Consider the following 26,609-nt stretch of genomic DNA (forward strand, 5'->3'; position numbering starts at 1 on the left):
TTGTTTGGCCACCCACCGAATTGCCCATGACCATCTAATATATATATATATATATATATAATATAATATACTATAATAAATTGTATTCTTCATCACCATACTCATCTTTTCATCAACCCCTTATTTTATTCATATCAGGGCTTCACCCCGCTCACCATTCTACACCAAAAAAAAAAAAAAAAAAAAAAAATACAAACATATAAAAATATTTTGCTCCACTTTATCAATCCCTTTGTTTCAACCTCAAATAGGTTTCTATCTTTACACCTATTTGAATTTGAGGAGGGTTTATACATATATCATGGTGAGCATGGTTACACACCATGCGAATCACCCAAGCTAATAAGCATGGTTATATACCATGGGAACCAACCAAGCCACCCCATGGCGCACTCCCTAAGTCGCCTCCTCGGTGCACCATCACAGTTTTTACAACGGTCCGGCATGACCCCGTAAACTGTCCCGACATTGATTCCGGTCAGTTTCAACATTGGTCCGGCATGACCCCGTAAACTGTCCCGACATTGATTCCGGTCAGCTTTTACAACGGTCCAGCATGACCCCGTAAACTGTCCCGACATTGATTCCGGTCAGTTTCAACATCGGTCCGGCATGACCACATAAACTGTCCCGACATTAATTCCGGTCAGTTTTTACAACGGTCCGGCATGACCCCGTAAACTGTCCCGACATTGATTCCGGTCAGCTTCAACATCGGTCCGGCATGACCCCATAAACTGTCCCGACATTGATTCCGATCAGTTTTTACAACGGTCCGGCATGACCCCGTAAACTGTCCCAACATTGATTCCGGTCAGGTTCAACATTGGTCCGGCATGACCCCGTAAACTGTCCCGACATTGATTCAGACATTATCTGCTACAACGGTGTGACACGACCATACCGTGTCTTCAACAACAATTTGACACAACCATACAGTGTCTCCTATTCTATTTTATTTTATTTATCAGTTTACTTTCCTGTTTTGTTACTCTCTCCAAATTCAAGTTGGTTAGTACCTATCCTCCTTGAATTTGAGGGGGGCTGTTAATATATATAATATATCTACATAGATAATATATATAATCTATATACATAGATTAGATTAATGTATAGTTAGTGGCAGTAGTGGCATTGTGCTTTCGGCTGCTTTTCCTTTCTGTCCCTTTCCTATGATGGTATCTGTATAGCTTTAGCATCTTCCCATCTCCTATATATGAAGGAGTGTGTGTATCTATTGTAAATCAACAAATCAATAATATCTCATTTATGCACTTGCTCTCTCTCTCTCTATCAATTTATCTTACAAATTAATTGTCAACTGTGTGTATGTACAGCATGTTCATCAGCAAATTTAAGATGGTACAATGAGAGTCTCGTTCTTCCAAATGGGTCCTACACTCTCACAGCCAATAACTATGTCAAATGCAGCTGTGACCAACACAGTGATCTCAGGTAATTAATCCACCAAACTTCTAATACATTTTGGCCATGTTTGTTTGGGTGGACATGAGCTTAGAATTGGACTAATAGTCCAATAAAATTATTAATCCGATGTTTGGTTAAACAATTGAAGTACGAATTAATTATTTTAAACTTGACTATTAGTTAAGATAGGATACATAATCCAACAGATTGGTAGTCCTAGGACTATTAGTCATGGGAATACTAATCCAGTCCGCCCAAACAAACATGGCCAAGTTACAGTTATATTATGATGGCATAAAATCATCACATACAAAATATATATGACATTTTTTTAAACAACTTTTGTTAATGGGTCCATTTTAAATTTTAAAAGATAAAATTATCGGTCTATATATCATTTTTTAAAAGGTTTGACTTTGATTACCCAATTATTTTTTTATAAGATTGGATATGTAGAGATTATTGATAAAATGATGGGTGATAAATTATAATAAGAGATTAGATGAAATGATAGATTGAATATATGATGAAATTATGAGAGAGTCATATATTATATTTGGTTAGGACGTGATAAGAGAATATAATTAATTTTGATAGTTCAATAAACAAGAAAATTAATTTGGACATGCCTAATCCTTCTAATTATCACAATTTCTATGGTATTACTTAATATTTCTTTTTTGTCTTCTTCTTCTTATTTAATCCTTTATACCAGTGTTAAGGCTAGCTAAAATTTTATAATACGGTGACAAACAAACAATGACCTAAAAACTTAAAGACAGGATTAAAAACTTAAAAGGAGCCAATATATTTCTCACATTTTTCCCCTTCATTTAATGCGACAAACAAACACGATTTTGTAACTAATTGTTGTTTCATATACTAGTTTAATTTATCTTGGGTAAATTACATCGATAGTCCTTATATTTGACTCATTGTGTCATTTTGGCCCTTATACTTTCAATTGGTTCAATTTTGACTCTTAATTTTAGATTTTGTATCGACTTGGTCCAATTGATAATATTGTTAGTGTTTTTTAAGAAAAATTATTACTAAATTGATTAAAATTAACTCACAGAATTGAGTAAAATATGACATGTGACACTTTTTGAGTATTTTTCATAAAAAAAAAATTACAAAGAATTGTAATCAATTGGATCAAGGTGAGACAAAAGTCATAAATTCATAATCAAATTGAATTAAAAGAAATTATAAGGACTAAAATAACAAAATGACCAAAATATAGGGAGTACGATCATAATTTACCCATTTATCTTATTCATGATTGTACATTGGATATAACTTGATACACTTGATCTCAGCTTGCAATGTTCACCATCAGGGATTGAGCAATCTTGCCCTAATTTACAGTGCAAAGGTTCCAATCTTTTCATTGGCGACGCTTATGAGAGGCCAACAACATTTGGTTGCAGTGTCAATGAATGTGTTTACCGTGGCCATTTCAAGCATAAAATTTACAAGAGGTAACACCAAACCGGATTTACATCATTTCCTTGGCATATCAGAATAGAGATCGTCATTCTAATGTGTAAAATTGCAACACATTATTAAAAATCAAAATTAAAATGGGCATCTTCATTCTAACTATGTAATGAGGGGGATCGGAATCAAGACAGATGAATACTATTCTTATGGATAAATTTTATTACTATATTTCTTTCCGGGTGATTTGGAAAAGGAGCCGAAATCACTCTCTCCAACTTTAAAATAAAAAATAAAAATAATAAAAAAAAAAGGCCATTTGGGCTTATAATTCAATATGAGTAGTGTTATATAAATTAATAAAGGGACACTTACCAATAAGTTTCATATATAAAGTTTAAAATTCATCTATTCTCAAAATAAAACACTTGTATTAATTAATCCTACATATTTTTAATTATTACTAAAAAATCCCTTCTTCTTTTTTTTTTTAACTTTAAAAACGCTGCTATATTCCACTACCGTCGGACTTCCATCAAACAGTCACTGGAAACTTGCCAGAATATTTAACATCACCAGGAAGTCACTGGAGTATAGCCGGAAGTTCGTCGAAATGTTCTGAACGTCACTGGAAGTCACCGGAATGTCCAGAATGTTTGTTGAACATCATCAAGAAACATTATCGGAAACTCATTGGAATGTCCAAAATATAGTTGGAAAAAAAATGAAGAAATTATAGTGAAAAAATATAGCAAAATGTGCTAAATATTGATAAACTGAAAGAAAAAAATTAAAATAATGTGAAAAAGTATATATTATTTTTCAATTTTTGTAGGGTTTAAGCAAATAATCTCCAATATTGATCAAATTGAAAAGTAAGTTTAGATCTAGTCAGAACTCATATAGATCTACTCAAATCTGATGTAATCTGATATAGATCTACTTACATCAGATCTAAGTAAATCTACTCATCTTCTTTGCCAGAAACTCGTCTCTTTCGTCGTTAGTGAGGGTAAAGTAAATAGTCGATGGTCTGCGATTGCCCGTGAACCCCAAGTAATGACGATTGTTGGTCACCGGTGACTATATATTAGAAAGAGAAAGAGAATAAGGAAGGTATGGTCGTCACCAAAAATCAGGAAGAGAAAAAGGTAGAAAAAAACGAATACAGAGAAAAATAAAGAACAAAAACACGTAGTGGACTTTTGAGAGTATTCAAAAGGTTGTGGGACTAAATAGACTTATCCTCTTTTAAATAGGACTTCCAAGTTAACAATGGTCATTCTAGCATTATTAAAAACTAAACCAAACAGATTTGCATCACTTCGAAGCACTATTAACTTCTTAATTTCCTTATTGTTTGTCTTGCAGCTTAGTTAACTCTTCTTACATTCACTGCTCAGGTAATTAATTAATAGTTGGGTTAATTATACTTTTCAACTCTATAATTTGACTCAAATTTTACTTTAGTTCCTATAATTTTAATTTGAATAATTTGATCCTTACACTTTTAAGTCTGGATTCAATTCGATCTTTTCAAATTTTTGTTAATTTTCCCTATGTATATACTTTAGAAGACTGACAAGTGTTTCAAATTATTAATTTTAGCTTCTAATTTAAATAGAATGATCAAACTGAAACTATAATTAAAGTGTAGGGACCAAACTACTCAATTTGAAATAATAGGTATCAAAATGAAAGTTAGGTTAAGCGGCGGGTGTTAAAAGTGTAATTAACCCTTAATAGTTTCCCAAAACTTTGAGATGATTGAAAAACTGTTGTCAATCTTCTTCTCTAATTGTTAATTCTTTCAATGCAGGCAATATGATTCACACCATAGCTTCACCAGCTTCTTCACCATCTCTTTACCCATCTTCATCTACTGATATGCCTATGGTGATTGATCCATCTAATCCTACAAGCAGTTCTATGAACAGAAAGTTGCTAATAAGTCCAGCTATACGTTTCTGTTTATTTCTTTTGGAGATTTCTCTTCCTTTTATCTTCTGATCAAAAAAGTATATAAAAAAAATCTTCTTGACTATCTATGTATTATTGTAATTTGTAAAACTCTTATTTGTTATAGTGTGCACAACAGTGATTTTCAACTTACATCATTGATTTGAAATTCATGACAATTTTTTGGATACTTTTCTGATGCCATAGATTTATGGAAAGAGATGAAAGCAACTGAATAAATGGGACCACAAACAAGGAATTTGAAGGACTAAAAACCTCCACCCCCGGGCCTCACTTTTGGCTGGCCGGCCGCCGCCTTTGGCTATGGCGGTCGGCTGGTCCAGCTTCCTCTTCTGTTTGTGTGTTGTTTTTTCCATATAATAACTTGATTCCCACAATGTTTTCCCACTTAGATGTGTTTCGGTGTTGTTGGTCCAGCTCCCTTTGGAGTTGTATGTTTTGTTTTCACCAGGGGGTGCTTGGTATAGGGGTTAGAACAGAGTAGATGGTGGTCGGTTTTGGACCGGAATAGAGGTTGTTCTAATCTGGTTAGGAGTTTCATTCGGGCGCTCCTGTGCGAGTGGGAGTTTGAGGGATGAATGTTGGTTCGGATCTATGGAGATGCTTCGATCCAGATCTAAGATTCCATTCGAGCGCTCCTTTTCGAGTAGGTGTTTGAGGGGTGTACTTCATCCAGTTGTATCCAGTGGGTGTGTTCGGAGTTTGGTTCGGAACAGAGGTGTCCGACCATGGATCTGGAGTTGGCAGTGGGTGTGTTCGTGTTCAGCGTTGGGTGTGTTCGACCATAGGGGTGGAGAAGTGGAGTTGGCAGCGGGTATTGGCGTGGAAGGGGGTCTCGGCGTTGGGTGTGTTCCGATGCATTGAGTGCTCGGTAGGTGTTCAGATGGGTGGCGTGGTTGGTAGCAGCAGGTTGGCTAGCACGGGAGCTGCCGTGGGTGTGAGAAAGAAGAAGATATTGGGGTTTGGATCTGCAGTGGGTTTGGGTTCTGCTCTGGGTATGGGTGGCTCGGCTGGCAGTGTGAGTTAAAAGAGGTTGCTAGCATGGAGTTAAAAGATGGTTTCATAGGTTAGGAGGTTGGTGTACCAGTGTAGAGACGGACCATTGTGGATGATAATGATGGCGGCAGGAGCAAGGTGGTAGGTGAGTCCGCAAGGGGCAACGGCAGAGTGGAAGAAGGGGCTGATGATGGTGAGTCAGTAGAGGTAGGGGCTGATGATGTTGAGTCAGCAGAGGTGTGGGCTTTGGGTGGCGTGCGTGGATCTTGGCTGTTCAGCAGCATGGGAGTGCAGCAACATTGGGTGTTGTTTTGTTTAGTTTGGCTGTTTAGTTTGGCTGTTTTGTTTAGTTTGGGTTCGGGTTGTGTGGGGAGTCTTGTATTTTGTTTTATAGTTAAGTTCTTCTTAACTTTTTTGTTTAAAAAAAAAAATTTTGTGAGGCCAAGGGGATGGTTGTATGGATGCGAGTAGTAGTAGTAGGGGTATTCTGTACTTTCCGAATCTCTCTCGATGCATGTCATCTGCCTGTACCTTTAATTTCATGCTGTTAATGAAATTTTTCTTTGCTGATAAAAAAAAGTATACAAAAACACCAAGAGAGAGTCGTACTTTATTCTGTGATAGACACGACCAATTGTAGCAAGAAGATTTCTTTATTTGCTAATGTTTTCATTTTCTATTTATTTTTTTCAAAAAAATTAAATACTAGAAATGAAAAATGTCGCCAAAAAATGTTTGCTCGGTTAGAGTTTTCTAAAAATGCTTTTCAAAAAATTCTACTTTCTTATTTTTTGTATTTTTTTGTTTTTACTAATTTTTTTAATATTTTAAGCAATTTTTTATTTTTATTTTTAGACACACCTAACATAAATAAACTTAAAAAGTATAATTTTGTGAAATTTTTTTTAAAAAATTCACTAAATACCAAAAATATTTTAAAAAATACAAAAATTCAGTACATTTAAAAAAATTCACTAAATACTAAAAATATTTTAAAAAATACAAAAATTCAGTACATTTTTCATATTTTTATGTATTTATTAATTTTTTAAAATATGTTTTCACAATTTTTTTTACTTTTTAAATACATCTGAGTAAGGTGCATTTAAAAAAGTAAAAAAATGCTTAAAATTTTAAAAATATTCACTAAAAGCAAAAAAACATGAAAAATAAAAAAATCAATTTTCAAAAAACTTAATTTAAAAAACTTAAATCAAACACACTGAGAAAATAAAAAATATAAAAAAAATTATGTTTTCACTTCAACAAAATTCATTCTCACCGGCCTCCGCCCTCGTCCTCCTTTGGCCACTCCAACAACCCCCTCTCACCAGCTAGCCACCATTACCCCCTCCACATGTTTCCTCTCATTATAATTAATCAAACATGGGTGGTGAGAGAGAGGAGATAATAAAATTATTTTCAAAATAAATAAAAATATTTTTATTTTTTTTATTTTCAAAATTTTCAATTTTGTTTATAATAAATTTCTAGAAACCATAAAAACGAAAGGAAAAAAAAACCGTTAGCAAACAACGCCTAACTTAATGTTCTAACAGGAGTAATTGAACAAAGGGTACAAAACACCAAGAGGGTCTTACTCAAGTTTAATGGGGGTGAAAGTGTGTCATGAGTCATGACCCCAAGAGCATGCATGGCCAACCCTACATTGGGCCCACAAGTTATCCCTAATACAGACGGATGGCCAATAGGAATGCAGAAATGAAGATTAAACATCACAAATTCAGCCAGTGAACAACTGACAAGTCATATAGGTCCCAAAAGTCTCAATCTTCCATTGTAGGAAACCACCAAAAGTGCATGGGTCTTCTAAGGCTCAAAAGAGAGCAACCTTGGGGCAAAACAAAAGAGCAAAAGCGTTATTCGTGGGTCACATACCCATTACAATAATTGCACCATTTATTCCCATTGTTTTAATGGAATATTACATTCGTAATTTCTATATTTTGTTATTTGTGTGATTTTAATCTTTATAGATTTAGTTGATTTAATTTTAATTTTTGAATTAATTTAGCTCAATTGAAAAAAAAAATATTTACTAAGTTGGTTGAAACTAAATCATTGAATTAATCAAGTTTATAATTTTATCCCTAAAAATGTAATACATAGATCATGTTGCTATTAAAAAAATGCTAACAACTGTAATTAATAATATGACCAATTTGAAACAAAATTAAGCTACCAAAATGATACGAGTCAAAGTACAAGAACTAGCACTACAATTTGTAGGGGTGAGCATGGTCCAAATTGAGATAAAACCAGAACTAATACATTATCTACGGTTCTTGAAAATTTGAAACCCATCAAATCCTTTTAAATCATGGTACCAATTCGAACCAATCCATTTAAACACGAATTGAATCGCTTTAGGACCACATATTTACATAATCAAATAACAAAAAAAAATATAGAATATTTTAATTTCATAAAAACATAAACATGGCATTATATTAGTTCCACAATATCAACATGTCTTTCCATAATAGCGACATACTGTTTTAGAATTTAAACAATCATAAGAAACTCGTTCCACATAAGTATTTAGACCATTACAAATTAAAACTAAAAACCAACAAATAAAAATAATAAAAGAAGATTCTATGCAGGTTTAGGTTTTATATGGAATAAGAGAAAATACTATAGCTATTTGTATACGGTTCGGATTACTTCAAATCTGGAACCATGGGGTTCAATCCGGAACCAATCCATGGATTATAGATTTTTAATTTTTCAACTCGGAACTAAACTACGGATTCAAAAAATCAAACCAAACCTATCGGATCAGATTACGAATTTTAAAAATTCCTTACTCAGCCCTAATAATTTGCCCTTATTCTAAATAACAGTATTAGTGTTAACAATACAATTATATATTAATTGATAGTGGATAATATCGAGTAGAATATCAATAAATATCAACATTAAAAGTTTAAAATCTTGACACATATCGAGTGATATTTAAAATTGATGTTGCCTTGAATAAGAAGACAAGTCTCAATAGTGGTTACATTTCATTTTTTCAGTTTCTGAGTTTGTTCCTTCACATTTCAATTAATCCATGAACACTACAAAGAAAACTGCAAATGCCGTTGGAGGCAAGACGGCCAGAGCTTGCGAAACCTGTCTGCGTACACATGCTCAATGGTATTGCGCCGCTGATGATGCTTTCCTTTGCCAAGTTTGTGATTCATCGGTGCATTCAGCAAACCAGTTAGCTAGTAGGCATGAAAGGGATTGGCTCGAAATCAAGCCAAAGCTCGTTGGGTCAGCAGCACCGACTTGGCACCATGGGTTCACTCGTAAGGCTAGAACCCCACGCCATGCCAAAACGGTGCAACCACGAAAGGAGGAAGAGGAAGAAAAAATCACAAACCCTCTTCCTCTAGTCCCGGAGATTGGGATTGAAGAGGCTTCGTTTTCGCCTGGTGAGAACGAAGAACAACTTCTATATCGCGTCCCAATCTTCGACCCTTTTGATGCAGAACTCTGTAATGCATCAAACGAAGATGATGAGATTGCTAAAACTACTATGGGGGTTGAATTCGATGTTTTGTTGAGCGATGGGTTGGATAATCTTCATGGGTTTCTTCTATCAGGTATGGATCTTGAAGAGTTTGCAGCCGATGTTGAGAGCTTGCTAGGAACAGGAAACGATGAGGACTCAGGTGGGATTCAGGGGTTGAGATTGTTAGATTGTGAAGAAGAAGATTGTATGGAGATGTGTTTGGAGAGAAGGAAAATGAAGATTGAAGATGAAGATTGGAACTTTGATTGTGAGTCGCCGGCGAACGGAGAGGAGGAGAAGGTGGTGGAGGCAATGGAGACAGCAGCGGTGAATGGTGGATGTAAAGAAGTGAAGAGGAAAATTTTGAGTCTTGACTATGAAGCTGGAATGAGTGCTTGGGCTTGTCAAGGTTCTCCTTGGACCAATGGAATCCGACCAGAGTTCAACCCCAATGAATGTTGGCCGGACTTCATGGTATGCTCTCCCTCCCCTATAGAAGCACATATATACATTTTTGGTTCATCATCCATGGCTAGCTTTTGTATAGGAGTAATGATATTCTTAAGCCATGGGCTGACACACGTGCTACAATGGCCAAGACAAAGCTAGCTCGAAAAACCTTTTCGTAGTTTGGATTCGTTTGTATGAAATTGGAATCGTTAATAAGTCAGGCATACACCGGTTAATTCATTCATAGTACAAAAATTGAATAGATGTGGTTTTATTATAAAAATCATTTCACAATTAAAAAAAAATCGTTTAGATAGTTTTTAATTACAAAATTGCTACGAGAACATTGTTCTTGACGAGAATTTCACATATTAATTCTTTGTATATACTTAGCCATATTAAAATTTTCAACGAGTTGTTTAAAGTTACTAACTAAATTGAAAATTAAACATAATAAAATTTGACAACAGATTCTTAGTCCCTGTCTTTCTTGTTTTTGTTCAAAACATTAAACTAAATTTGACAGCGGATGCTCCCACTCTCTCTTGTTTTTGTTCCAAACACTCTTTCAACTATAGCACCGGTCTCTTTTCCTCTAAACATTATCTTCATCATAGAATTTGTCTTTATAATTCTGAACTTTTGATAGATACTGTGTTTGGAATATGATGAGAGAGTGGGACATACAATCCCTGCTGATCACAAAATTCTTATCATTATTCAATAGAATGCTTATGACAATTAACTAATTTTAAATTGCAATGTTTGTGTTAAATTTTTTAGGGTTGGTGCCCTAGGGACTATTCACATCCATGTGGAGGAAAGCGAAGTGGGGATGGAGGAAGAGAAGCGAGAGTGACGAGGTACAGAGAGAAGAGAGGGACAAGGTTGTTCTCGAAGAAGATAAGGTACCAAGTTAGGAAACTCAATGCAGAGAAGAGGCCCAGAATGAAGGGTCGCTTTGTCAAGAGGTCCTCCTATGCATTTGCAAGGTCTGCTTTTCTTTACCGAGAAAAGTTAGGGATCATGAAAATTTTTTTGATGAAAATGATCATGAAAGAGTTATGATCCTTGGATTACCTTGATTAGTATGTGGTGCTTTATTCTAAGTGTAATTCAAGGATCACAAAACTTTCATGATTACCTAACATTGCTGTTCCTTACCTCATCAACAACAAATAATGGTCTACTTGCCAAATTTTTGCTTTGTTATATTTATTAGAGAAATGTTAGAGATCATGAAAATTTTGTCATGAAAAGTATCATGAAAAATTTATGATCTTTAGATTATCTTAATTAGTGTGTGGTGTTTTATTGTAAGTGTAATCCAAAGGTCACAAATCTTTCATGACCATTTTCATGAAATACTTTTCATGATACCTAGCATTGTTGTATTTATTATTGGCAAAATTGGAAATGTGTTACTTCGGCTTTTAATGGCCTTTAATGCAATAAATGGAAGTAACTTTAGACTGCATACTTTGAAGGTTTGATGAACTCAGTGAAAATTGGACCTGTTGTTGGGTTGTTTGAATCTTAACATTATGCAAATTTAGAAAGCATTTGCCATCTCACCAAAACTCACAGGTAGAAGTGAAAGTGCAACTTTATTTCGTTATACACTAGGCATCACAAAACTCCATACTAAATGACAGATGAGCGTGAGGGGTTGCACCATAAGCGCTAACAAAATGGGTTGTCAAGCATTAATGCCACGCCCACACATTATAACTGTTCGACAATTTTTACTATATTTAAATAAATTAAATTTTGTTGTGTACTTAATAACAACTAGAATACAAAAGAAATAAAGGAAATAAGAGAATTTGTTTGATTACAAAAATTAAACCAGAAAAATAAAATAAAATAAATAAAAACAGATATTTATTTTGTTATAAAAACAAAATCAAAATCTGATTTAAATAAACAAATAAAATAGAAAATAAATAATAAACTTACTTGATTAATTTCTTAAATAATTTTCTAATCAAGTTCAGTGTTCGACACTGTGTCCTTAAGACAGATTCGTTCTCTCCACGGTGCTTTCAGAATATGGACGTCTATCTCCCAAGATAAAATGATCTATCAATGAATAAATACAGCACTACAATTTATTCGAATAACGAACACACTAAGTGTTTACACTCTTTCTTAAAAGGAAAATAATGCAGCAAAAATGCAGAAAAGACAGACAATATTTAGGACGAAATTATTGAATAAAAATATCAAATGAGGCCTGCCTATTTATAGATGGATTGGTGGCTACTGGTTTTGAATTAAACATGTGCAAACCTGTTTTGAACAGGTATGAAACCTGTTCAGTTTTGAATGAACAGATTTAAATCTGTTGGGTTCAAAATTCAAACAGATAAAAACCGTAGGGACCTGTTTGGGTGTAGAGAAAAATTGGAACAGATTAATTCCAGAATTAATTTGAATTCTGGACAGTTAGACAGATTTTATTTCAAAAAATAAAATTAAATCCAAATATTTTTGGTCCAAAAAGATTAGTATTGAGCCAAACAAGCACAACCCAACCACACACCATGCACCCACACCCAGGCTCAGCCCGCCCAGACGGACGGCGGCGCGCGCGTATGTAGTATTTTTTGGTCCAATGGGTCTAGTCCATAACCTCCTTCTCTAAAATGGGTACCCCTTGGGGCACACCCCAAGTTCCAATCCCAAGCCTTATAAACCTATTCAAAACTTCCCACCAAATCAATGTGGGACAAGCTTTATTCAAACCTTTAAGGATTTTCCACCAAAACTCCATTTCCATGGAGCATATTTTGGCTTCAATTTCCTATTCACTCAATAATGGTTTTGAGTAACCAAATGTACCACGTGAATCACAACGCGGCATAGAACGCGTTACCACTTAGACTCGCCAACTTTGGCGTACGGGTCCCACCTAAATAATTGACCAAAGTTAGGAAAAAATTATGTTTTCCAGAAATTTTCCCAACAGTTTCTAACAATCCCCTACATGAATGGAATTTGATGACAACGAAAATGCAACAATATGCAGAATTTGTCAAAAGAGTATAAGTCGAAAATATCTTGCATCATGATAGGTAGCTTTCGGCCTTGAACCTTCCCTAGTGATAACCTATCGAACTTACTAGCTAACCAATGGACGCGATACCTTGAATTATTCAGCCGTTTGTGTAAGCTAAGACAATAGATTTCACACAAAATATCTTCTAACACATTGTGGTTCTCACTGTTGTGTTCATTTTGGCCTTGAACGCTCCTGATTTTTATGAGTGCTTCTAGAGAATTTAGCCTCTTCATTCTCATAAAACCGGCCCCAGTTCGACACTCATATAGGTGATTCTTATTGTGAGTATCTTCTTATACTCGTCTTGATTTTATGCCTTAATCAAGATATCAGTAATCATTAAAAGCAAAGCTTATCCTTATACCCTTGCAGACAACACATGTTGCAGATATCACTCTCACCATAGGAATAGGTAAAGAATTTTAATCCCTTGGTGATTTCTGGGGAGCCACACATAACTTAGTTATCCCTTTGAACTTAGTTCTTGGGATCTCCAGTCATATAAGTAGGGTTACCATTATGATGACTCTTATGTAATAGGCTTTAATCTCATCCCCTTCGATGAACTATGCACTTGCTCTTTAGTCAAACCTTTTGTTAACGGATCCATAATATTTTCTTTAGATTTTATATAATCTATTGAGATTATTCCATTTGAGAGCAATTGCCTTACGGTATTATGTCGACGACGAATATGTCGTGACTTACAATTATACAAATGATTATGTGCCCTGCCTATTGCAGATTGACTATCACAATGAATGCAAATAGCTGGCACAGGTTTTGGCCATATTGGAATGTCTTTTAAGAAGTGACGAAGTCATTCTGCTTCTTCTCTTGTTTTGTCTAAAGCAATGAACTCGGATTCCATTGTGGATTGTGCAATACATGTTTGTTTCGTGGATTTCCAAGAAACAGCAGTGCCTCCCAGAGTAAAGACATATCCACTAGTGGATTTTGAATCTTTAGTATCCGGTATCCAATTGGCATCACAATAACCTTCGAGTACTGTTGGATATCGAGTAAAGTTCAAATCAAGATCACCAGTAAATCTTAAATATCTAAGAACCAAAATGATCGCTTTCCAATGGTTTTTTCCGGGATTACTAGTGTACCTACTCAATTTACTGACTGCATAAACTATGTCAGGACGAGTACAATTCATTATGTACATTACATTTCCAATGATTTAAGAGTATTTTAACTAAGACACTGCATTACCTTTATTTTTCGATAAATAAAGACTAATGTCTACAGGTGTTCTAGTTACATTCAAATCATTCTTGATAAATTTATCGAGAATTTTCTCAATATAATGAGATTGAGATAACGCGTATCCGTCAGATGTTTTAGTAATTTTCATTCCTAATATAACATCTGCGATCCCCATATCTTTCGTATCAAATCTTTTATTAAGCATTTGCTTAGTTGATTTGATCATGTTTTAACTACTTCCAATGACAAGTATGTCATCCACATAAAGACAAACTATGACATATCCTTGGTCAGTATTTTTAACATAGACGCACTTGTCACATCTGTTTATCTTAAACTTATTAGTAAGCATAGCATGATCAAATTTTTCATGCCATTGCTTAGGTGCTTATTTTAATCCATAAAGTGATTTTACAAGCCGATAAACTTTCTTTTCTTGCCTCAGTACTACAAACCCTTCAGGTTACTCCATATAGATCTCTTCATTTAGATCACCGTTTAAGAAAGCTGTTTTAACATCCATTTGATGTATTTCTCAATTAAACAACGTTGCTATAGCAATAAGCATGTGAATGGATGTTATTCTTGTCACAGGGGAATATGTGTCAAAATAGTTCAGACCTTCCTTTTGTCTGTAACCTTTTACTACAAGTCTTGCTTTATACTTGTCTATTGAATCATCTGCTTTTATTTTTCTCTTGAATATCCACTTATATCCAAGAGGTTTAGAACCAGGTGGAAGATCCACCAATTCCCAAGTATGATTTTGTATAATGGATTCAATTTCATTATTAACAGCCTCTTTCCACAAAGGTGCTTTAGGACCTGTCATTGCTTCCTTAAAGCTTTGAAGTTATTTTCTAACAGGTATGTCAGAAAATCTAGATCAAAGGATTTTGATGTTCTCACTTTCTTACTTCGTCTTGGTTCATCATCAGTTAAATCCTGTTGGTCAAGACCATTACTAGTCTCTTGTGTTTGACTGTCATTAGTCTCTTAACTTTGTGTACAATCATAAGTTCTTTTCTGTAAACTTAATTCCTATCATTTCTTGTAAGGAAAGATATGTTCAAAAAACACAGCATTCCTTGACTCTATAATAGTGTTCACATTTATATTAGGATTTTCTGATTTATAAGTCAAAAACCGATATGCACTACTATTCTGAGCATAACCAATGAACTGTGAGCATAACTACTATTCTATTGTATGGGCGAATTATCTTAAGGAAAGCTTTCTAGCTCTCGTGTGCGCTAAAATACCTTGCTCAGAGAGAGACCCGGTAGATGTGTGCATCAGTACAAGGCTAGAAAGCGAAATAGATAGGGGATTACCCGGCTTGTTCTTAGGTAGGGCAAGTGCTCTAAGAGTGAAGCTAAGGAAAATGAGTAAGCCCTATTCACAGCGTCTGCTCTACCTCTATCATCTATGTCAATTTGTGATTCCTAGCCAAGGAGGCGCGAAGGTTTCTTTTATCGGCCGATTCCCCTTTCGTCATAAGGCGTAGGGCTCTCTTGGAAAGTCATCCGATCCTGCACTACCTTTCCTTAGCCTAGGAATGCACTTTCTTCACAAACGGAAATGTTCCCCACAATATAGACTATTAGCCACAAGTGGAAGTCTTCTATCAGTTTAGTACTCTCCGTTCTCGCTTTCTTCAACAGTAAGGACTTACACCATCCAGGGACTGGCTTAGGCTTTCGCGAAAGCACATTTTGGCGGAGGCTTCTCATCAACTGACTCTTACTGAAGATTAAGAAAGAGATAGAAAGAACTCTTCTAAAGGACTGACTTCTTCCCTTTCCCTACGCTCATGCCTTCCCCAGAAAGCTCATATGCGAAGAAGGGACCATAGCCCTAGTTCGGGTTCGGTGCGATAGGATAAATAAACCCGAAAGCATTGATTGAGGGTCTCTTCTTTCCTTTCTTTCTAATCCGAATCAAAATCCATGCCACCCTCCCTAACCCTAGTTACTTTAATATCATACCTGGAAAGAGTCAACGTCAAGCCAGAGCAAGTCTAAGAGCTAGCGATTCTCACCTTAGGGTTAGGTATCATAATAGAGTCAAGTAGGACAGAACGATTAGCTTAGCAGTGAACAAGAATCATTCAATCAGCTCCAGAGCTGGGAGTTCTCCTTCTTCTTTTGCCATTTCAAATAGGAGGTCTTATGAATCGATCGAATGAAGAAGAAATTCACTTAGATAGAGATAGAGACAAGGCAGAATAAGCGATGTTGGAGGCAGGGCTCCTAGAAGAGAAGATCATACCTGTCGAAAGGGAAATAGGTAGGAATTATTCGCTAAAAAAAGAGGACAGGTGCACAGCAGTTCGGAATCGTAGCAAGTGACATCTTCAATCAAGAAAGACCTGGCTTAAGGGAAGATAGTTCTTTCACTTCCGGGCTTGAAGAAGCGAGTGACTCTCGCAGGTATCTATCAACATATAGAGATGTCGCCCCTGTCGCTGCACTTAAAGGCCTTATCACTGTTGGTGCTTTTCATAGTGTAGTAGAGTAGCCAACGGCGTAAGCTAAATTCTACTTCTTTTCTCTGGGGTTAGGAAGAATAGAATCTTTTGCCCTTCGACTTCGATATTATCTTATATTATAGAACGGCAATATCCCCTGTTGCTGCCATTGAAGGAATAAGGGCTACTATTGATGAAAGACCGTAGAGTGAAGGCGATATGATATAGCCAGACCAGGAAGGATCTGAGTCGGCATTACAAGGATAGAGGTTACAAGGAAAGACTAGGTTACAGAATCAGCTGCTATTGGAATGCTTTCAAAGGGTAGAATTTCTTTGCTTCTCTTCGAGATTGCCTTTGTCTTCAAAGCTTCAAGGGATGATGCTTGAACTCTTGTTCTCAAGGTAGCTACTGACTCTTGGAAAGGTATCGAAGTCACTTCCGGATTAACTGATTAAGGAGTTCCAGGTGTGAGTTAGCTTAGGTCAATCCCTTTTTGTTTTGAACAACCTCTTCTGATTAACTTCCTGAATCACCAGCATTGGCTTCATTCTTGCCTATGATATTCCCAAGAGCGTATTCAATAGCAGTAACACTGGTTTCGCTTACACCAACAGTAGGTAGGCAAAGGCAAACAACAGATATGGCTAAAGCACCGATAAGACCAACAGCGAAAATGAACTTCTATGCCAAGAGCGTCTGCGTTGAGGAGATCTGGGTATTCTAACCGGTGGTAGAAGACTGGCAATTACTAACCGCAGTTGCTGTACTAGCACTTCAATTAGCTATGATAGTATCCGTTGGCGCCGTTGTTAGAGTGAGCGTTCTTGCTGCATTAAAAATAGGAAAGTCTTCAATTAACCGGTGTAAGCCTATTCACTCTTACTATGAGGGGTTCCAGTGTGCTAGAATCAATGGCAGAGAATGCGCTGTGAGGAAGAAAAGGCCTCTTTTGCACAATCAACAATTGAAATTTATATTAGAATTCGAAAAACAAGACAATATTGACAACATAGACTCCTCATCGAAGCCCGATAAACCGGACACAATCTACTGTTTTTGGTCCAATCTTGGTCTTTTTAGGAACAGGAACTTCAACTTTTGTCAAGCACCCCCACACTTTTAAGTATTTGTAGGAAAGTGGTCGACCTTTCTACAATTCATAAGGAGTGCTGTTGGTTTTCTTGTGAGGTATTCTGTTAAGAACATAATTAGCAGACAATATTGCTTCTCCCCACAAGTTCTGTGGTAAGCCTGAACTTAGTAACATAGCATTCATCATTTCTTTTAGGGTTCTATTTTTCCTTCAGCAATTCCATTTTGCTGAGGAGAATAAGGTGTTGTAGTTTGGTGAATAATGCCATGTTGTGCACAAAATTCATTTAATGGTGCATCATATTCACCACCCCTATCACTTCTAACCATTTTAATGGTTTTACCAAGTTGATTTTCAACTTCTGTTTTGTAGAGTCTAAACATTTCTAAGACTTCATCTTTACTTCTAAGTAAATAAACATAACAATATCTTGTGTAATCATCGATAAATGTCATGAAATACTTTTTGCCTCCCTTAGTTTGAACAAATTTAAGATCACATATATCTGTATGAATTAATTCTAGAGGTTCGGTTTTCCTTTCAACCGATTTAAATGGAGCCTTATAAATTTCACATTTATGATTAGAATCAATTTCAAACTTTGGTATATAATCCAAACCAATTAATCTACGCAAAGCATCAAAATTTACATGTCCTAATCTACCACGCCATAAATTCGATTCAAGAATATAAGCAAACGATGTGTTATTCTTATTCGTAGCAACTTTTGGTACAACTGTCATTACATTTAATTTGAAGTGACTATCACTTATGTATCCTTTAACCAACATACATATCACTCTTTGATAATACAAATTTATCAGACTCAAATACAAGCCTAAAACCATTTTTACTTAACAAAGAGCCAGAAACCAAATTCTTTCGGATGTCAGGTACATGCAGTACGTTGTTGAGGGTCAATTCTTTCCCTGATGTCATCTTCAAGATCACCTTTCCTTGTCCAGCCATAGCAGAAATAGAAGAATTTCCCATGAAAAATTGTTCACCATTTGCAGTCTCATTGTAGGTAATGAACATCTTATTGTCTGCACAAATATGACAAGTTGCCCCAGTGTCAACCCACCATTCCTTGGGATTTCCAACCAAATTAGTCTCAGACATCACAGTAGAGAGGTTGATGCCATTCACCCCGTCAGAGATGTAATCTAATTCTATCACATTGACTTGATTGGTAGTCTTCTTGCTTGTAATTCCGCAATCCTTCTTAGGGCGGCGATAGTCAGAAACTCGATGTCTAGTTTTGCCACAATTATAGCATTTTCCTTTGAACTTCTTGTTGCCATTATTGTCGCCTTGTTTAGGACCATCTCTAGTAAACTTCCTCTTTTTGTTATGTGGTTTGTAAACTTGTTCAACCACATTAGCCTTGGATTCAATGGGATTTTTCTCATTCCTCTTTTCAGCCTTTCGGTTATCTTCCTCAATTCTCAATCTTACAATCAACTCATCTACAGTCATCTCCTTGCGTTTATATTTTAAATAATTTTTGAAATCTTTCCAAACCGGTGGTAACTTTTCCACTAGAGCAGCGACTTGGAAAGACTCGCTAAGAGAAATACCTTTTGAATAAATATCATGCAAAATTATTTGAAAATTTTAAACTTGCGAAATTACCATTTGGGAGTCTACCATAACAAAGTCCAAAAATTTACCGACAATAAATTTCTTCGTACCGGCATCCTCTATCTTGTATTTCTTCTCCAAAGAATCTCACAGTTCTTTTGCTGACTTCAGAGGGCTGTAAACATTATACAGTATGTTGTCAAGGCCATTGAGGATGTAGTTTCTGCATAGGAAATTTGAATGTTTCCAAGCATCTACAGCAGTAACAACTTGCCGGTCACTTTCACTCTCTTTAAGTGCTGGAGCTTCTTCACGGAGAAACCGGGCCAAATTTAGAGTTATAAGATAAAACAGCATCTTCTGCTGCCATCTTTTAAACTCAGTACCATTAAATTTTTCAGATTTTTCTCCATGATTTATTGGTACTTGAACATGGTTCTGGATAAGGACCGGTGTTGGTGTAACAGTTGGAGTACCACTTCCAGTTGCAGTAGCCATAATATCTTATTACCAAAATCAGTAAAAACCAATACACAAATTAATTTTCTAGTTACTAAAACTAAAAAATAAATTATAACACAAAATAATTTTATTTTCCTTGTTACTAAAACTAGAAAAATAAAATACCACAATAATTTTCTGTAACACCAAATAATATTCTACAATTGTTAATGACACCAGTATATTACTACTAATTGTCAAAGAAAATAGACAGTATATTACTACTATCTGTCAAATAGTTTATAATTACTATTTGTATTTTTCAACCAGAATATCACTTTGTGAAAACACAGAAAATTAAATACAATGAAGACACAAAAAATTAATCTGTCTTAAGATTGTTCGACAATCTTCACTGTATTTAAATAAATTAAATTTTGTTGTGTACTTAACGACCACTAGAATACAAAAAAAATAAAGGAAATGAGAGAATTTGTTTGATTACAAAAATCAAACCAGAAAAATAAAATAAAATAAATAAAAACAGATTTTTATTTTGTTACAAAAACAAAATCAAAATCTGATTTAAATAAACAAATAAAATAGAAAATAAATAATCAACTTACTTGATTAATTTCTTGAATAATATTCTGATCAAGTCCAGTGTTCGATGTTCTGTCCTTAAGACAAATTCGTCCTCTCCACGGTGCATTCAGAATATGGACGTCTATCTCCCAGGATAAAATGATCTATCAATGAATAAATGCAGCACTACAATTTATTCGAACAACGAAAACACTAAGTATTTACACTCTTTCGTAGAAGGAAATAATGCAGCAAAAATGAAGAGAAGGCAGACAATATTTAGGACAAAATTATTGAATGAAAACATCAAATGAGGGCTGCCTATTATAGATGGATTGGTGGCTGCTGGTTTTGAATTAAACAGGTGCAAACCCGTTTTGAACAGGTATGAAACCTGTTCGGTTTTGAATGAACAGATTTAAATCTGTTGGGTTCAAAATTCAAACAGATAAAAACCATAGGGACCTGTTTGAATGTAGAGAAAAATCGGAACAAATTAATTCCGGAATTAATTTGAATTCTGGACAGTTGGACAAATTTTATTTCAAAAAATAAAATTAAATCCAAATGTTTTTTTTTTCGAAAAGATTAGTATTGGACCGAACAAGCCCAACCCGCCCAATCGGATGGTGGCGTGCGCGCGTGTGGTGATTTTTGGGTCCAATGGGTCTAACACATAACCTCCCTTTCTACAAAACTTGGGTACCCCTTGGGACACAACCCAAGTTCCAATCCCAAGCCTTATAAACACATTCAAAACTTCCCACCAAATCAATGTGGGACAATCCTTATTCAAACTTTTAAGGATTTTCCACCAAAACTCTATTTCCATGGAGCACAATTTGGTTTCAATTTTCCATTCACTCGATAATGGTTTTGAGCAACCAAATATACCACGTGAATCACAACGCGGCATAGAATACGTTACCACTTAAACCCGCCAACTTTGACGTACGGGTCCCACCTAAATAATTGACCAAAGTTAAGAAAAAATTCTGTTTTCCAGAAATTTTTTCCAACCATTTCTAACAGTAACAAGTCCTAAAATAATCACTGCCCCCATAACCAACATCATATATGAGATTTGATAAAAGATTTAGTAATATATTTGTGCCAACTCAACATATCCAAAAGAGGATTTTGATCCAATGGTGTGATTGTGAGACATCTAATGCACATAAATAAGCAATGGTCTGAATGTATCTTAATGACATTGTCAAAATATTATACATTTAACATTACCATTTTGACAATATTTAGGGAGGTAATATGCTAATAATTTTTTTTTTTTACTACGTTTAGGTTAGAAAACTTAAGCGCAAAGATATAAATAGTTAAAATGAAACAAAACCAAAGAAATATATATATATATATATATAATTTAACACTCATGGTCTAATTGGGCAAGTTGGCACCATTTCAATAATAATAATTTGTATTTATCAGATTTGTCACCACATGTGACAATCACCTCCTTAATTAAATAAATTAATTATATTAATTGTGTGTTTAGTGTTAATTATGTGATTATGTGTTAATTGTGAATTATGTGCAATGTGTTTTATGCATTGCATTAATTTGTATTGTAGTGTTATTGTGAATAGATATGTAAAGAGATGAAATAACCTTGTCTGATTCAGTAATTTTAATAAGATAGAATTAAATATTGGGATAGGCAATTAGAGCCTAATTCACACTAGTACAATTAATTTTAGTTTAATTTAAGTCAGAAAATGATGAGGATGAATTTAATTTGAGTGAATTAGATTTAAATTAGTTAAACCTACAATTAATCAAGGTTTAGGAAGATTAAAGCTCAATTATATTTCCTAAGCTATTCATCAAATATTAAGGGAAAAGAGAGAGTGATCGTGGAGAATGTTGGAGTCAAGTTGAGAGAAGGAGAGAAAACCCTTGAGAGCTCACCTAAGAAGAAGACAAATACGAGGAAGTGAAAGAAAACTTAAATTCTTCATAATTCATCAACTTAAGGTATGAATTCTTCACCAATTTCATGAAATTGAATGTTTCACTCATAATCCTTTAGAATTTGAGTTGAATTAAAGAGGAAATCTTGCCTAACTAGAAGTTTAAGGATGTAAAATGGTGCTATGTAATCATTTGAGTTTTAAAAAGGATGAATTGTAGGAATTTAACTTATAGCTCAACATGCATGTATAATTTCATGAAAATTTATTCTTGTACACTTCACTTTATGCATGAGTCTTCAAAACTGAAAGGAAATTTCATGAGATTTGAAGAGTTGGCACTTAAACTAGTATGTTTATAAATATACATCTCAATTCAAAGGTTTGATTATTTTTATATGAAAATTTAGGTTGCTTTACAACCATGATTTGTGTTTGATGTTAGAAACTCTAGTTCAAGGTTATTTTCATGGATTTTTGGATTGAGTTATGTGAAAATAAGGTTGGTTTTGCAAAAGAGTGCCTTCCAAAAACAAGAGCATTTTCGGACAAGAAATGGAACCCAGACCGCACATGCGGCCTGAGGCCCCGCACGTATGAAAGAGCCTCCCCTATTTTTTCTTGCATACTAAAATAATTGCACGTGCGGCCAGTGCCCCCGCACGTGCGGCTCTTAGAGCAGTTTCAGTTTTGTTTTTCGTTCTACTTTCCCACCTTCTACGCCTTCGTTTGTATAGTTTTAAAGTGTTTTCATGTGCACTTGCATTCATGTTCATATCATAAGTACGAAAGAAATTAAAGAACAAAAGTTATAACCAAACGGTTAAGTAATGAATAGAAACCGAGTAAGAAGCAAATGAATTGAATAGATATAAGTACCGAACTGAATAGGATTGATTGAATAACTGAATGACAAGATTGTAATTGAATTGAGCTTGACTTTACTTGTTTAGGTCAGACGCTGCATTTTATACACATAGTCAGGGAGCCCACTGTGAGTAACACTGTTGTAAAGTTATGTTCCATTATAATTATTTTCTGATTGATAAACATGTGTTGTTTTACTGAAATGATAATGTTTACTGATGAATGATTGTCCTATTTTCTGAATTGTACTCGTAACATCCATGGCATATTGTTATTGCTATTGTTATTGTTATTGTTACAGAGATCTCTATCAATTTCAATTCTCGAAACTATTGTTATTGTATTGATGGCCATCAAATGATTGTTCGATCTGTAAGACCTATTGATTGTTCTGCTATGGGATGTACCACATATGACTATTATGAATTTAAATGATTGATATGATATGACACATTGATTGAGAAATTGATCTATTGATTAATTGACTGTTTCAATTATTGTAAGGACATCATTCATAACCCCTTTACACAGTTGTTATTTACTGGACTCTAACTCGTTGTTTATTTTATGTATGTAGGTGATCGGGTACCGGATCAGAGTTAGCGGTGTCGACCCAAACCCTGTTTTTGTCAAGCCAATTATTGCGCCTCACTGTAAGGTTCCAAGCCAACACGTGTAAAGGCTTATTGGGTGGGTCAGACTGACCCTTTTGTAATCAGTCAAGTGGCGAGAGTGATTTAGAGTGATCTATGACTTTTGTTTGTACTATTTTTTATTATGGGATTTAATTCCCTAACTTGTGTTTTATTCTGTATATAAGTGTTTTATAGATTTAAGTGTTTATGTGCATATATAAATATTTGAGAGTTGTTTTGCACATTTAAGTTCTCACAGCTCATTGAACGGTATTTTTTATTATTGATTAGCTTCCGCCAGCCTCTTTTATTGTGTTTTTGTCATTATTATTGAAGTAGGGCTTTGGTAATTACGGATTGCTGGTCGATTACGTCGCTAAACTTATAAGAGCGGATTTTGATCGTGACACCACAATAATAGCATAATAGGTTTCACCGTTAATATGTATTTTTAATATAATATTGACAATTATATTAAAAGTTAAGATAAGAAGGTAGAAATTTTTTCAATAGTATAATTTATCATTTTGTATTAATATTTTAAGATACAATATATGAAATCTGTAAATTATTAAGTGAAACGGATCATTGCTCTCAGACCACCAAAGAAAAAATGAACTGACAAGGAAATAGCATTATTAAATAGATGAAGATGTTATCAATGTGAAATAATAAATCACACACATAAATAATAGCAAAAAGTTTCAATCACAAATAATAAAAAAAAGAATTTGGCTCGTTTCCAATTGAAAGTTAAACTGGATTAGATAGTTGAAAATTTTGAATGGGAAAAATCATTAAACGGAAGACTTTTACCGGTAAGAGTTTATGAAAATATAGCCTAGTTGAATTTTTTTAAAGACTCTTGCCGATAAGAGTCTTATGTTTAATGATTCTTCCATATTAGAGTCTTTCGTTTAATAACTCTTCTTGATTAGAAATCTCAACTATCTGATTCAGTTGAAATCTCAACTGGAGACAAGCCATTCTCATAAAAAACTGTAACACATTACGTGTAGCTCACACCAGTTCTATTATATTTAGACAAGAGAATAGTACAACGCAATTGCGGTAAAAAATAAAAATAAAAACATATACACATACATTAGAGTTTACATTAATAAATTACCGTAATAACCAACCAAGAACATCTGCTATTGCGCAGTGAAGTGTATAGTACTAATCATACTTCACTAATCCAAGACGACTTCACTAACAAGCATAATTTCACAATAGGATAAAAGTTCTTGCACGTTAAGAAACTCTACATTATAGCAAGAATTATAGTGTGACGATGAGATGCCACCAAATGACATGAAGTTACATATCACATATTTAATTAATTAAAATCTCAAAAATATTGATATACTAGATAAATTAAGAGAATTTAATATCAGCTTGATTGGTGAATACATTCCAAAAAATAGTGACAAAACTATAAAATATCATCAATGATATGGATAAAACTCATAGGGAGGTCTAAAAATATATTTCAATTGATATGTTAAAGATATGAATTATTTTATATTCCATGGACATAAATCAAAGGCCACTCGAATTGACATATTGATCCTCTTTTGAAGTGATGAATGTTGAAGCAACACATTGAAGCAAATTCATCTGAAAGTGAATGAATATAACTTTTATCTAAAAAATAATTTATTTGAAAGTGAATGAATGTGAGTTTATTGATAATTTTACTTATAAAACAAAATTATAAAATGAATCAAAATACACTTGTAACTTGAATATATATATATACAACAACTTACACCGTTAAATAGCAAAAATGTTGTTGCTTTCAACTATTTGAGATTTAAGAAGTATGAATAATGATACGTGATACAAATATGTTATTATAGAAAAAAATATAAAAAAAATATTGGGACATATATATAATGCTAATCTTGTCATTGTCTATTTGTAATAAAAATATTTGTCCTTAATTATATCTACTATAATTCTCAATTTCAAATTTATAATGTATTCACACAAAAGGATTCAAGTTTTTTATGTGGTTACAAACTTGGACCAAATTTCATATACAAGAAATAACACATTATAGTTTCAAGATAGGTTAAATACTTAAAATCTTAAGTTGTGCTTTGATCTTAGATTTATGAAAAAGAAAATGAAAATTTAGTGCCGGATACACATCCAAGATCTAAAAGCAATATGAGAATATTCAAAAAATATCCAATGTTTATTCAATATAAAATAAATTGATTTCCAGTTGTGAATACATTTAAAAAGTACCGAATACATATTTAGAAGTATTCAAAGAGTATGGATATTCGATATAAGTACGAATACGACCGCGACTCCCCAATAGAAGTATTCGTGCCCCATATCTGTTTCTATGATGGTCCAAACTGTCAAGTGGGACACTGTGACACACAAGATTGATTGATGAGGACCATGACAAAACCTATAACAATTTACAGTATCCCAAATGATAAACTAAGAAGAAAAGAAAAGATTCCCATAAATCATTTTCCATGTCAAAGGTACCTTACACGCTACTTACAACCAGGTTCTGTGGAAGGGGGGAGCTGTATTTAAGCGAGTCAGGGGAAGAAAGGAACCATTGTTCTCTTCCTGTCACGTAACACACACACACACACACACACACAGAGGCATATGTAATATAAATGGGAGCTCCTTTTAGTCCACTAACGAGGGCTGAGGAGCGGATAGAGCTGCCATCTCATGCATTTGGTTGTGCTTAGTATTTTCCAATAGGTACGGACTATGGAGACAGAATCACAGCACTGCATACAAGACAAGTAAATGTTAAGTTCAGCTAACTGCATGACATGGGAGCAACTCCTTCCCGTTTACTTTGCCCACGTATTGGACTGAAGGGGGCTCCCTTGATTAGCACATAATCATAATAGTGCC

The 26,609-nt window shown here is 34.5% G+C and overlaps 1 protein-coding gene across 2 annotated transcripts; it reads left to right on the forward strand.

The window, feature by feature from the left end:
• The first annotated feature begins 1,314 nt into the window (after positions 1-1,314).
• Positions 1,315-23,952, forward strand: LOC114257777 (zinc finger protein CONSTANS-LIKE 16-like). Of its 2 annotated transcripts, XM_082866736.1 has the most exons (5): positions 1,315-1,455; positions 2,751-2,912; positions 8,892-9,847; positions 10,607-10,815; positions 23,651-23,952. In XM_082866736.1, exons 3-5 carry the CDS (start codon positions 8,927-8,929, stop codon positions 23,652-23,654), a joined length of 1,134 nt encoding a protein of 377 aa, XP_082722862.1. In that variant the 5' UTR covers positions 1,315-1,455; positions 2,751-2,912; positions 8,892-8,926; the 3' UTR covers positions 23,655-23,952. The 2 variants fall into 2 exon arrangements, with proteins under 2 accessions (XP_082722862.1, XP_082722861.1); XM_082866735.1 differs by lacking the exons at positions 1,315-1,455; positions 2,751-2,912; positions 23,651-23,952 and having other exon boundaries at positions 8,822-9,847; positions 10,607-11,340.
• Positions 23,953-26,609: the final 2,657 nt, after the last annotated feature.

The sequence above is a fragment of the Camellia sinensis genome, chromosome 4 (genome assembly GCF_055761805.1).
Source record: "Camellia sinensis isolate YWXY chromosome 4, ASM5576180v1, whole genome shotgun sequence".
Taxonomy (NCBI): Eukaryota; Viridiplantae; Streptophyta; class Magnoliopsida; order Ericales; family Theaceae; genus Camellia; species Camellia sinensis.

Excerpts from the sequence above, each read along its gene's own strand:
- LOC114257777 (XM_082866735.1), top strand. The coding sequence starts at position 8,927 with ATGAACACTACAAAGAAAACTGCAAATGCCGTTGGAGGCAAGACGGCC. Across the intron at positions 9,848-10,606 it reads AATGTTGGCCGGACTTCATG|GGTTGGTGCCCTAGGGACTA; the intron begins GTATGCTCTCCC and ends TAAATTTTTTAG.